Source organism: Hermetia illucens, chromosome 2, assembly GCF_905115235.1.
Source record: "Hermetia illucens chromosome 2, iHerIll2.2.curated.20191125, whole genome shotgun sequence".
Taxonomy (NCBI): domain Eukaryota; kingdom Metazoa; phylum Arthropoda; class Insecta; order Diptera; family Stratiomyidae; genus Hermetia; species Hermetia illucens.
The window spans coordinates 176356926-176371345 of NC_051850.1; the positions used below are offsets into that span (position 1 = coordinate 176356926).

Sequence of the window (14420 nt, forward strand, 5' to 3'; positions counted from 1 at the left end):
TGGCTTTCCTTCAACCTCTGCTATCAACCCAACCAGACAATTCCCAAAGTGGTGACCCCGAGTTCGAAAGGAGAATTGCCGGAAGGTTATCAGAAAAGCAATCAGCCGAGAGCACGTAGCGTACCGGTAGACACGAGTACGACTGCGACCGGGGTAAACTGCATTCCAAGATTTCCAGGCAGGAGCCCAAAATTTGGATCAAAATAGTGGAGGCAAGTTTTAACCCGCAAAAGCAGTATTTCCAAGTCATAGAAGTGCTACCAACGCGGTATGTCATCGAAGTCTGCGACATAATTTTAGGGTGGGTGGCTGATAACTCATACAACCACTTACGTGAACAATTGATAAAGCGGTCTCCTTCACAGAGGGAATACTCTTAATACATTTAGTTCAACACTTATTAAGTCACCCCGCTGAACTACCAACGAAGATGCGCGCTGTTGAACGGCAAATTCGCTCCGAAAATTCATCCAGGAGAACACCTCAACATTCTCGGTCGAGGTCCAGTACACAGCGCAGCTTCAAAAACCTTCGGGTATATGTTGGCACCACTAGAGGTACAATTCCTAGGCCACCAAATGCACGGAACCATGTAATTGAACATTAGAGAATGCCAATGGTCCCGTTTCATTCATTTCACGATGTTTGCATATGTCTGCTAGACAATACTCCTGCGGTAATGACCAGCGATTCTATTAGTAACATCGATCGACACGAACTTTCTTCCGCGATGTCGATCCAACACCAAGAAACTATCCTGACAATACACGCTGCCGAGAGAGACATCCCGAAAATCGGCCAAAGTCCTGATCAACAATTTGCAGTGGCAATCCCAAAGAAAACGAACAACCGAGTTAGATTTGGTGATTGTTATCAGGCAAAACTTCAGTAAGTATCCTAATTTTCTTGCGCTCAATCACTGGCTGGGAGGGCTGTGGAGGTGCTAATTACTTCCAGATACTTGTATTCAATTAAAACTTTTAATTATCTTTCTTTTCTAACGAAGTGATCTCCCTCCCTTTCTACAGGATTAAGTAGAGCAGTGACTCGATAGAAGGGACAGTCTGCTTACAGCTGAATCGGTATTGGATTTAAATAAATAAATCAAATATTAAAAAAAAAACGGCTTTTATTCAACTTCTCCTATCAACCTTATCTGGCAATTCCTTCTTCGTTTTCTTCAGCCTTTGTCCCGTTCACATGCGAGGTCGGCTTGTCGTGACCGGTTTCGCTATTTGGTTCTATCAAATGCCTGATCTGGATGCAATCACGAGGCTTTCAAATCCCCATCCAGCGTATCAAGCCACCGTTGCTTCGGTCGGCCTTTTGGTCGTTTACCATTGACTTTGATGTTCAGACCAATCTTGACAAGTGAATCCTCGTTAGCGCGAATTACGTGACCATCCTATCGAAGATGCCCCTCCCGCAGTTTTTCCACGATCCGTGTAACCTCCTGTCATGCCACTAGTCCAACGGAACATTTTCGTCTCCATTATCGCAAGACGCCGTTCATTGTCCCTTATAGTCGGCCAACACTCAGAACCATAGAGAGCGACTGGACGGACGACATTGCGGTAAATTTTCGATTTGAGACGTTCGTTGATACGTCGATCACAAAGAACACCAGCTGTGGAACGCCACTTCATCCAGGTTGCGTTAATGCGTGAAGTAATTTCATAACGCAGTTGTCCACTGGCAGATAGCATTGACCCGAGATATTTAAATCGCTCAGTTCTGGGCAGGTCACTGCCGCTGACAGTGATTGTGCCTGTGTCGTGGGGATTGGTCGTCAAAAACTCAGTTTTATTCAGATTCAATCTGAGATTGGGTATAAAACAGTGTACAGTTCGCTGGACGTTGGATGACGGTGTATGTCGGTGTCTATAACAAGAACAAAGAGGAGTGGTGAGAGGGCACTTCCTTGATGAACACCAACAGAGACACGAAGCGGTTTTGATACACCACCCACACTTCGAAATTTACTGGTTGAATTATTCGACTTCTTTAATAATCATGGAAATCCTCTGAAATGGTAATGCCAACCCCGTATTGAATGTGTGTGGGCTACCAGAAGAGAGAAGTTTACAGCCATTCTTACCGCGTTCGGGTTTTATGTCGCAGCGATATCAATGGGCCTTTTCCGAAGGGCTCTTGCGAGTTCCTCGGTTTTTCCAATTAGGGTGCCAACTTTTAACGTATTTGTTTTGCTCTGGCTAACTAAATTACGTCCTGACGCCGTCCATGCGTTAAGCACCCTTGCTCATTTCTCGACAGGATCGGAGGCCGTCCTGCCGCGTCGACTGAGGTGGATGTCCTAGCATTTTTTTCGAGGCGTTTTATTCGATCCGATCATCTTGTTTCTGACGACATTGGAGGCATTTTCTTGGTCGGCCTGCCGCGGGACCTATAATCAAGAGAAATAAGGTAGGATTTGGAATAGTGGAATAACTGTTAACTCCTCCTGCTTTACCAGGGCTTGGGACGAGCATACTATGTTCAGCGAACACTAGGCTTGTTTGTATTCAAAAATGTACAATCCATGCTAGCAAACCCGAAAGTATTATGCATCTTTTTTTCGAAAATGTCCTGAAACGGGTGCCAAAGGACACTCATCAATTCTTCTACATGCAATCGCCACTCTGGTTGCAAAATAGAAACGTAAAAATTTCAAAATGATTTCAATAAGTTTCCAAAAACTAAACTGAATTTTCAAGATGCATTTTTTCGGATTGCCCGCTTTTCTCCTAAGTTCACCGGAAATTTCTTTTTCCTTTAGCCTCATTTTCAATTACTCTCATTCCGTCCCAAAACTTGAATCATCAGTCGCTCTATAAAAAACCAAATCAGTGGTACTCATCTACTACAATTCTCGATATCCCTAAAAGCTGTCTGGCGTTCTGACCTACGCCATCGCTCCATCTTAGGCAGGGTCTGCCTCGTCTTCTTTTTCTACCATAGATATTGCCCTTATAGACTTTCCGGGTGGGATCATCCTCATCCATACGGATTAAGTGACCCGCCCACTGAAGCCGCTAACCGTAACCTGTTTCACATCAATTCCTAAAATCCATACATTCCGGAGACATACCGTATATATATGTTAGGACAAAGCGATTTATAGGGAAAACAACAACAAAAAGGTTAATGATCAGTTTTAGATATTTGAAAATTTATATATTATACCATAATTTTAGAGATTTGGAAATTCGCAGGTAAGAGGGTTTTGTGATGAAAGTTTCGAAAGAGAATTAAAATGGTCATTTATAAATTAAGATTTGAAATACTTTAATGATTTTGCGTGATGGGAAATTGAGATAAGATTTTAAAGCTTGAAAGGAGGATAATGGAGCGGGGGGGCTAACAAATCCCCATGTCACGTCATTGCAGGACAGTGGCTTAACGAAATGCTCTGGATGCTATGAAATCATGGATATTACAGAAGTTGCAGCACTTTCGCTTGGAGATAAATTCTTATCAGCCCTCGGGACGAAAATCTCCTTGCCCAATTGTTCCCTTCTGACTTACCCTCAATTCGTTTTTATTTTTTATGGCTACAATTTTCTGTTGATCATATTTGATTTAAACATCCCTGAATGTTTCCTCCAATGTCACGAGGTCAAATTAAATCCGAATTATTGAAAATTTAAAATAAAAATTCGGAATTGAGAATATTTTATTACATGGCCGAAGACATCTTTACAAAATATCTACGAAATACGATAAGAAGCTTTGCGTATTTACTTACCATTTTGCATAGCAACGCTCTTATCCTCGACACGACTCACATAGCAGCACAGCTCGTCCTGTCGATCGGCATTTTCAATTAGCTCAGCTTCCACGGAGAAGCCCCACATCTGCTCCAAGGTCTTACGCTGCAGCTCCACTTGGTACAGAATCTTCATACAGACCTCAACGAATTCATGATTATGTAGCTGTAAGCGGAGAAGAAAAACAAAAAAAAAGGAAAAATTGAGAATTGGCAATTGTAAAAAAGGATTTATTTCAGTCATTCTCGTTTTTCAACGTAAGGATAAATTGGAGACGAAACTGAAAAGAAAACCAAAAGAAGAGAAAATACGGTTCATTTAATGCCACGACAAGAAAATTGGGAATCGGAATCCCTTGGGCGAGGCCATTCCGCCAGGATATCGCGAGGTGGGGGTGGGCGACCTCAACGTGTCTGGCATGATGGAAATCGATTAATCACCTCTGATAAGGTATCATTTCGCAATAATGGCAATAATATCAGCAACAGCCAAGTGAAACTCAGGTGATGTATGACTTGTGTTGTGATGTCACGAACAAGTTATTGTTTGTGGTGCTTCCCTCTCTTGTGTCAGCCAGGAGCCGGTATATTGAGGTAACTTTAAGAAGTCTATTTCAGGACACTGATTTGATAAATGTCGATAATAACATATTAGGTTTGCGTTCAGTCGAATTTATGAGAAAACTTGGAAAATCAAAGTCAAATTAATTACATTTTTCATTTAAATTCTTCAGCCAGGAGAGTCCTTTTTTGGATATTCGAAAGAATCCTTCATATTTCTTGAAATCTTCTACAAAAATTCAGGGTACTGGAAACAAAATTTGAAATTCCCGAACCTATAAAAGCTGCAGGCAGGTTATCGTTACCAGGACCTTTTTCTTTGGTGGAAAATTCAATTTTCAGGAAAATTATCATTTTTGACATTAATTATGATGAACGACACATCAATCAGATGAAAGAAAAGCGATGCATTTTGCCGAGCGTCTAGTCAATGCTTCATTTTTTACAACAAAACATTTTTGAAATTGCTTCCCAGCATAGTTGCTGTAATTTGGTTTAGTTTCGTCCTGTCGCCTTCCTCAGCATCATTCCTTTGCGATTGGACTTGGTTAATGCAATTTTATCCGACACGCGGACGTGATACTACTGCTTTCCTTATACGTACCCTTGTATCTCATTTCTTAGAATAAAATTAATGGAATCCTGTCGACAGGATGTCAGTTCTTGCCATGCCAAAGGAAGCAAACGAGCGACCAATGAACGAAACGGATGCTATATCGTCTCCAGTCCGTGGCCTTTGATGAAGTAATGGCGTCAAGGAGAGTAAACTGTTTATGATGGCAACCAAGCAAGAAAACTTATTATAGCAGAGAATGGTGTCCTTTGTCCTTGGATATAATGGAAATATCGAGGCGGCATTCTTGTGTATACGTAGTACAATACGTATACATGTGCCCCAGGCATATAGTAGGCCGGCCCTATGTATACATACGAGAGACATATAGTGAAAAAGGTGATACCAGGACGGCACACTAGTTGAACCTCACGTACTTGTGCGGTGGCCAGGGAGACGAGGGACGGAGGAGGTTCGAAATGGTTCGATTGAATTGAGATATTAGCCCCAAGTGAAACCAATAATGTCGCTAAGGAAACAATTTTCAAAACCAACTGGGAATCATGAAAGTTTTCGGGGGAAGTTGAGCGGTCGAGTGTAATTGGGACACTCGAGAGATGGAGGTGCTTCGGGCAAGTTAGACGCAAACTATCAATTAGGTAAAAGGTTTGATATAGGAAGTTTTCAATTTAGAAGGGTTTTCTACGCCTAAGAACTAGTCATTTCTCCATCGATTGCAGTGAACACGTTTATTAGAAATTGATTTACTTGTCAGCAGTCTTGCGATGTCCTAGGCAAGGACACAAGTACTTCCTTCCTTAATTCTGTGGAAGTATTTTAATGTGCTTTTTTTTGCTAGTTGATTAGGTTTCCCACTCTGGGGCGTTCCTTTCCTTTTTTAGAATGCTACATACCTTGATACTCTCTTAGGGCTACTTCCTTCCCTTATTTGACCGGAGTTGAAGTTACGATTGAGGACTATTTTCAATTGTTTATTTCCTTTCGAATGCGACTAATTATGGCCATAATATGGTTGCCAGACGCATCACAGCTGATAGATTGCTAAAATATATTTCAGCTCTCGCCAGGACTCCCCGATAAATTTGTACTCCTCCACCACTGTTCTACGCCATGTCTTTCTGAGGCGAATCACTCGCTATCCTGGAGTAGTGGAGCTGGAGCCCTTTATTGCTTTCTTTCATGTGTGACCTATCCACTGCCAACTCAGCCTTTTAATCAACACGTTCACGAGTAATTGATCGGTGCGTTGACGGCGATCTTTGTTAGAAATTGCACCAGACCAGTGTATCCCGAAGACGCGATGCGAGAATGGGTTTGCATTTTCCATGTACTATCCCATTCAGCACCAAAGAAAGGGCATTACCACGGCCTGCTTCAACCTGGTGTTGGGGTTGAGACAATTGCATTTCCAGATTTTGGACAAAACAGCGGAGGTCGAACTAGTCTTCTGAATATGCTCAGCCTCCTTGCCAGAAAGGGGGCTTTCTAGATCTTTAAGTTGATCGACGCCTTCAATGTTTTGCTCATTAACACAAATAGGAGCATTGCGATGATCGATGGGATTGAAAATCTTGATTTTGGTGGTGCTCATCTTCAGTCCGACTCTGCTTGCCTCCTTTTTCAAATTTCCAGTAATTTGGCAAGGATCTGTGACTTAGTGGGAGCAAGTAAATGCTTTCTGCGTAGTCGATGTTGCAAGTTTTTCAGGCAAGGCAATATGAAGAACGTCATTAATCACAAGAAGAAAAAAATATCGGCGATAGAATGAAACCGCGGCGGATTCTGATTTGGTTTTGAAATTTCTATGAGATATCACCTTGCTTTGATAATACTTTTTTGCTTCTTCGAAATGCGCCTGCAGCCTAGATCATTCCAAATACACTCCCTGCTGCTGAAAGCCTTCTCGAAGTCGATGAAGAGCAAGCGCCAGTGGTGATCCGAATTCCGCATAATGCTCCTTAATAACCCAAACGGTGTGCAGTGGTCATTGCTTATTTCTGAACCAAGTTGACTCAAGTTGGAGTTGACAAGCTGGAAGTAAGCTGATTGAAGTGACCCTTCTATTACCTTAGTACATCAGAGTAGCATCTAGTAGAAATGGCCGTCACGCTAACGCCTTACTCCCGAAAATAATCTTGTTAGGGCTGAATGCACATTCGTAGTAAATGCACATTCCTAGACTCAGTTTGGTCCGATTCTAGGCGAACGCCTAATATTGGAGCCTCTAAATCCAAACTTTATAATATAAGTGACTGGACCTTGGCGGACTCCGCTTTACACCTTAAAATACTCTGGGATTTTACCTCGGTGCAGCACGTGACATTTCGCGCTATCATATGTCGCTCTGATAATAGCTATTAGCTTCTCCGGAATGCCCCTCCTCTGTGGAGCACTCCAGATACACTCGTTGTTCACGCTATCGAAAGCCTTTTCGAAATCCATAAAGACCAGGTGAAACGAGGACCTAAATTCCGCGCACTGTTCCAAAATGATCCTTTAGATGTTGATATGGTCGAGGCAGGAGGATCCGGAGTGGAAGCCAGCCTGAGCGCAAGGAGTAGGGAACAGGTCCGCCGGTCAAAAAGGAGATACGACTCTGAGCTTGGAGAAAGAGTCAGTAGGAAAGAAGTTGATATCTGAGCCGCGTGACACACCCTTACCGAAAGGATATGTTGAGGAAGCTATCAACCAGCTAGCGACTCAAGGGAAACATGGGAGACGAGGTAGGGTTCACGAGCCGTTCCTGAAAAGAATGAAGGCTGCTACTATCGTCCAGCGAAATATCTCCATGGACGTTAAAAATTGCAGAACGAAAACGGAGGAATCCTAGCAGCGTATTATACACTAACGAAGGTGGTGGAAGACAGCTTAATATAAGTTTTAGCAATAGCAAGTTGCTGGCGTCGCCTCAAGCTGCGTAAAAAGTGGTGTCTTCAGCTGAACGACAGTTATCTGTTACCGAAGTGCCTCATGAAGGATTTCGGCAGGAGATATCCAAATGAACTAATCCCCGTCGAAAACGTAATAACCACACCATTGCAAAGTTAAGTTTGACTATGATAGTGGTACCGAAGCGGATCCGTTGTTTCAATTACTGGGCCTACAAGCATATTGCGTGGGTATGCAAAGAGCTGGGTAGGGATACTTTGTATTATAAGCCTTGACATTAAGCCAAGACTTGCGCTTCGCAAGAATGTTGCGCTGCTCGCAAGGAACGTATTATGCGGTTGCGTTATTGGTTCGGGGTGATGACAGATCTTCGAAGAAGGTCTGCAAAAAGTGTAAAGTCAAGCAGCATGATGCACATCCCGTATGCGAAGATGTACAGGAGTCAAACTGTTCAGTAACTGATGAAACGGGGGAGACAAGCTAACTCGTTGCATTCCAGCGAGGAGTATCAAAATAAAGACAACTTACCATTGAGGCAATCCGATGAGGTCATGTTTGGTTGATTTGGGCTGGGTTGTATAGGAATGAGCCCTTCCACCACTTGCCTCACACCGAACGAGCCTATATTAAGTTTTAAAAGAGGTGCTGCCTTAGAAAAGGTGGTTCAAAACATAGAAGGGAAAGCCTTAGTTGGACGGTATTTTAATGCCAGAGCTCGTGAGTGAGGCAGACCTAACTAAAGCGTTGAAGAGCGTAACTTTAGAGATGGCCACCTGAATGAGACTCACTATTTGAAATGTCAGTAGCATGCCGACACTACGGCGTCCTGATTGCAGGAACACTATTTCGACGTGGCCTTTGCTACGGAGAAGAGTGTTAACAGGGCAATGAGACAGGAGGAACCCTACGAAATGATGAATAGGTTTTTCCAATGTTTGTCGATGTGGAGAACGGGAAAAATAGACGTAGGCGTATTTTTCGAGAACGAGGAAATGAACCACAAGATCAAAACGGAAATGAAGGAACCGTCGTAAAGATCTAGTAAAGTCAACGATTAGCTTTCTTCTTCAGTAAAAAGTCCTTTTAAAAAAGATATCTCAATGTGGGAAGTCGCCTGTGGACTAAGGAATTTGGCTGTACATGATATAACACACGTGGGGGATAAGTTCTCCTAATGATTCGAGGCTCCCTGACTGCCGTAACAGCAGCTCAGATGAACGAAGTTGTGCGGATATTTCATTCTATTCATTCTATTCCTCCAAAGAATTGGAAAAGGGTCAAAGTCCTGGAGCTAGTATTTAGTATAAGGCAGACTTGTTGCTCAGTGCATTTGACTCATATTTAGCAGTTTCTCTTCTTCCCTCTCGCTAGAGAGTTGCGAGTTAGGTGCTAATAAGTAAAAGAATTGGAGTCCTCGAATTGTCGGCAGTCTACTGTTTTCTTAGTGTGTCGGACGAAGGGGGCTTAAGTCAAAATTGATTGACGTAATTCGTGCTGTGGAAGATGTGTCGCCAAAACTCTGCTGCGGAAGATGTGTCGTCAAGGTCACTGTTAATGAGGAGCCGAACTTTCACATCTCAGGCTATCTTTTGTAGATATTGTGCAAGTAGGGAAGAGATCACCCCTCTACGAGACGCGGAAAGGAGAAGCGAGGTTCAAGTTCAGACCAGAGGTAAATGGGTAGATCAGGAATGGGCCTGGACCTCGATCTCTGGAACACCTCATATGATGGGACATTGCGACTCGAGGTGCCCAATAAAAAGTATCTTTTCGGAAACACAGATTATGTTGTTTCCCGCACGTTCTGTCAATCAAACCCAGGCTTCACTAGTAATTGTGATGCGAAGAGTCAGAAATGTATAGATTGATCGCTGAGCAAGGGTTCTTTCTAGAACCGAAGAAAGTACTAACGAGAGAATCGCCAGAGTACTTCCTATACGAATTGGTGAGAGCAAGGTCGAGTCCAAGCCTGTGATGAAATACCTCGGCATAATTGTAGACTCGAAAATGAGCATCTTACATCAGAATGCAACCGGAGTGTTCAATATTAGTCGGCTGATGGTCAATGTTGGTAGCCCTATACTCGAGAGACATAATTTGCAAATGAGCGCGATTCAATTCATTCATCTCTAGGGTTGCTAAGTTTGGACTGGTTCCCTTACTAAGCAGATGCGTCGGGAGCATCAGCTCACCAGCAGATACCTGTGCCAGAGGCAAACCGTCGGAACCGGTGTTGTAATGGTTTTCCATGGGGCTCAGAAGGTATATATATCTCGCGTCGTGCCCACATGTTGTGCTACGAAGCCCTGTTAGCTTACCCCTCACAGCGCGGGTCCAGTTTTCTCTTGTTTCGATGAAAGCTAAGTAGTTGCCTCGGTTGGCAATCCTTTTTGTAGTTCTTGAAGTCCGTGCTCCACCGTCGAGCCATTGTGATTTGATTCAAAAGTTGAGAGCGAGATTTGATTTCTTGTAAGAAGCAATTTAAGTTACGTCAACGATGGAGGACAGCTTTTATGAGAGGACAGGCTCGCATAAGCCTCCTTTTACCAGCAAACCCGAACTCAGATGCTCCGGGTTTTATTCGCTAACCAACCGCAAAATAACTGAATTTGGAAACTTCGAAGGAAGCTTGCTCTGAAAATACTATAATAATATGTAGGCATTATCAGTGTCCATATCAATTAGGTACGTCTAACTTGCATGTCCCTACCCTAATGTGTCCCAACTCGAATTTCCTTCCGTCCTTTCTCGAGCTCCCCTAAAACGTTTATGCTGTATTTATTCGTGAGCGCATATGTGTACGTTCCAGTCTTCTGAGATTCATCTACTAATTAATTTCATCTCTTCGTCGATATTGCCAATTAGCAGTGTAAATATTGCTAAGAAGTTAGGCAAACAAATAAACATCGCATCTTACATACCACATCCTACATTAGACTCGGAGTTCATCTCGAATAACATGAAACCGGAAGAACTTAATTATTGGATAGGAATGTTCACCAACGCATATTTATACAATACAGACTTGGAATTTTCCAAGTGATTGAGTGTCCTTAATTAAACTTATTCTTATTCCCTTTTAATTTTTGGGGGAATTTTTAATTGGGCTCTTTTATTGTGATTTTGTTGCTATATTTCTGGAGATGAATTTTGATAATGTTCCTAAGTTAATAGGGAAATAAGCTTATCTTCAATTGTTGTCAGATTATGCTCCAGGTTAAGGTTGCATAATTCGGCAAGTCCTCGGGCGACTCCTTCGTGGTGGCCGCTAAAACCGTGTTCGGAGGGGCCGGGAGGGTGTAGGCCCAAGCTGGGAGCAGGCTCATCGAACTGACGAGGATCTTTTTCGTTTGCTGGTTGTATGTTAAGGGGAAGCGGATCTCTCAAGGAGATGAACCCTAGCAACAACCCGGGGATCGTCCTCCCTCCACTGGCAAAGGTGCAAACAAGGTAAATGAACAGGCGCCGAGGGCTGTGTGGTAATATGGAGCTTGCTCTTCACTATATGGATACTGAAGGACCTCGGGCAGCTTCAGTTTTTAGTGAGACCGTTAACCTGGTGGCCGGACTAGCTAAAGTGGATGCTTTTCCCAGATTACTCTTGGGAGCAAGATAACTCAAAAAATAAGAATAAACTAGTCGTAGTGTCGAAAGTTAGACGTTCAAAACATTCCTTCATATATTTCCTTTAGTCCTCCCTTAAACCCAATGTGAAAGTGTGCCACTCGTTGCATATGAAGGAACTTAGAGACCAAATATTCCTGCCAAATTTTATGACAACAAGTTCAGCCGTTTCCGAGTAAATCGGGGGCGACAGACAAACAGAGAGACAGGACCCGGGCTGGACCTATGAGGAGTGGCCAGATCTCCCATCAGGCGCGATCCCAGCTGGCGGATTGGGGCATACCTATTGATGTATAAATATGTGTTCATGCACTTTTCTTTTCTGACTGTGTATGGGCTAGTTTTTGATCATCTCTGGTGCGCGGACCAAAGTGGCTATGGGAAGGATACCCAGAACATAAAACCATCATGGAAGACGAAAGAAGGAGTAAACTTACGGTGCAGGGGCTCGGAACCCCAGTACCGGCGGCTTTTGAGAGTGAGCAAGCGGGCTCCTGGCCGTCGATATCCCTCGACTGCAGTGCCTCGGTGGTGGACAACTTGGCCACCTTGGCATATAATGTTACAAGTGATTTGGATCTGGAGAAGGAAGCGTTCAAGCGAAGTATGACCTTACCGAGAACACCAGTAACAAGAACAACCAAGGATGAACTGAAGACGGACCGTTGGACGACGAAAGCTGTGGCAACACCGCATATGTTCAAGATGCGCGACAGCAAGAGGTGTTCCAGGAACAAGGAAGAGATCCATTCAGAAGAAGCTCGTCAACTTTGAGATCTCCACCAACGACAAAGACGATAAAGGATAAAGTACAGGCAAGGTCAATAAATGCCAAAAGTGAAGGAGCGTATAAAAGGAGCAACCTTGTCGGGGCTTATAGGGAGCAGAGTCCCGATCCGGAGGAATTATCCTTCACCCAGCTTGGGGCAAAAATAGTTGAGCTGTCCGAGTTTATCAAGGATAAGCACAACGTGCACCAAGCCATAGAGAATATAATAATAATCGTTGGCACAACAATCCATATTGGATCAGGGCCTTGAAATGTGTTAGAGCACTTCATTCAAGACCGTAACGGTACACTACAGAACACTGTAGGAGGCAATGTGGTCAGCATTACGCTCGCTCGAGACCCTGATTTGACTCAGGTACTCATTCACAGCTGAGTCGACTACGATACGATACGATACAAATCCCACTGCCGCCAACGAGATTTGAACCGCGACCTTCCGTACGACAGCCTTGTGCTCTAACCACTCAGCTATCCGGACTAAAGATTATGGTTAGGGCTATTAGAGTCCTCTATAATAGATCGCAAGCGACCCAAGTGACACCTAACCGTACTGTTATCGAATCACAGCGAAATAAAAGAGTACGTGAAAAAGAGGGGGATCCTATAAATAATCAGCAAGCGCCTAAGAGAAAAAAAGGCGGCAGGACATTCTAAAAACGAGCACCAACAGCTCAGAATGAGGAAAGCGTACAACGAATGTAGGAAAGTCGACCAGCGTTGCGAAGCCCAAGACGAACGAAAACGATGGATGGACTAAAGTTACCAATAAAAAAGCGAAACGAAAAGTAAAAGTGCGAACTCGTCCACATGCGATTGTTATCTCCAGTAAGGGCAATCTGTCCTACGCGGAGATACTCAAAAAGGTCAAAGCAGATCCCGACCTAAAAGATCTGAGCGGAAATATGAACAGAAGCCGAAGAACCCAGAAAGGAGATCTCATGTTCGAGCTGAAAAGATCCAGCGTGAGCAAAGCTGATGACTTTCGCACTCAAGTGAAAAACTCACTTGGGGAGAATGCTGCAGTGCGTGCCCAAAAACATGAGATCTATATACATTGTAAGGATCTGGGGTAGCAGAGAATCAAATACTAGGGGGCGCAGTTTATTAGAAGCTTTTGCGCAGATGGACATGGTCTTGGCTAACGAGGGTGCTGTAAATACCTGTCCATGCCTAGGAGGTGCTTATTCGCCAGTAGAAGATCAAACTACTGGTGGAATCATGAGTTGACCGGCCTTCGATCAAGCTACCACCGAGCCAGAAGAGCGACTCAGAGGGCGGTAGGTAGAGTCGATCAGGGGCAGAAAGAGTGCGCCTATAAAGCAGCCCGCAAAACCCTCAAGCTCGCCATCCAGCGAAGCAAGAGGAAATGATTTAAGGAGCTCTGCTCAGAAGCGGACATAAACCCGTGGGGGAGTGCTTATAGAATCGTGATGGGACGATTCAGAGGCCGTTCCTCTCCGCAGATTACGTGCCCCACCCTCTTGCTGAAAATCATCCAGGGGTTATTCCCCCAGCAAGAGGAGAGCACCGACATATTCCAACCACCTCTGAATGTGACGGCAATTCCTCCAGTCACCAGAGACGAACTGCTGGAGATCTGCGGCAGAATAGGAGACAATAAAGCATCGGGTCTGGACGGAGTACCGAATAAGGCCCTTAAGCTTGCAGTGAAATCCAGGCCGGACATGTTCGCTGAGTTGTTCGAAGCGAACATGTCCGAGGGAATATTTCCAGCGGTATGGAAGCGGCAGAAGTTGGTACTTCTGCCTAAGCCTGGTAAACCTCCAGGTGAACCATCCTTATACCGACCCATATGTCTTTTGGACACGGTGTGGAAGATGTTAGAGCGGGTAATCTATAATAGAGTACTCCCGGTAGTTGAGAGCCAAGGCGGCCTTTCAGATCGGCAGTATGGGTTCCGTAAAGCCAGATCAACCATCGATGCCATCAAATTGGTTACTGGCTTGGCCGAAGATGCAATCCACGGAAAGGGTGGTACCAGCAAATATTGCGTGATAGTAACCCTGGATGTGAAAAATGCATTCAATTCGGCCAATTGGAATCTAATTCGGAAATCCCTAGCGAAGGTTGGTATTCCCGCCTATCTCGCCGCAATTGTCGATAGTTATTTAACTGAAAGGAGGCTCTGGTACGACACTGATGACGGACTGCAGGAGCACGTCGTTTCCGCGGGTGTCCTGCAGGGCTCCGTATTG

General features: G+C 44.1%; 1 protein-coding gene across 1 annotated transcript in view; it reads right to left on the reverse strand.

The window, feature by feature from the left end:
* The window catches only part of LOC119650445, an 809140-nt gene that overhangs the window by 149214 nt on the left and 645506 nt on the right, over positions 1-14420 (reverse strand). Inside the window, exon 19 of the mRNA XM_038053300.1 lies at positions 3746-3932. Coding sequence (XP_037909228.1) covers positions 3746-3932 — 187 coding nt within the window. The remainder of the gene's footprint in view (positions 1-3745; positions 3933-14420) is intronic.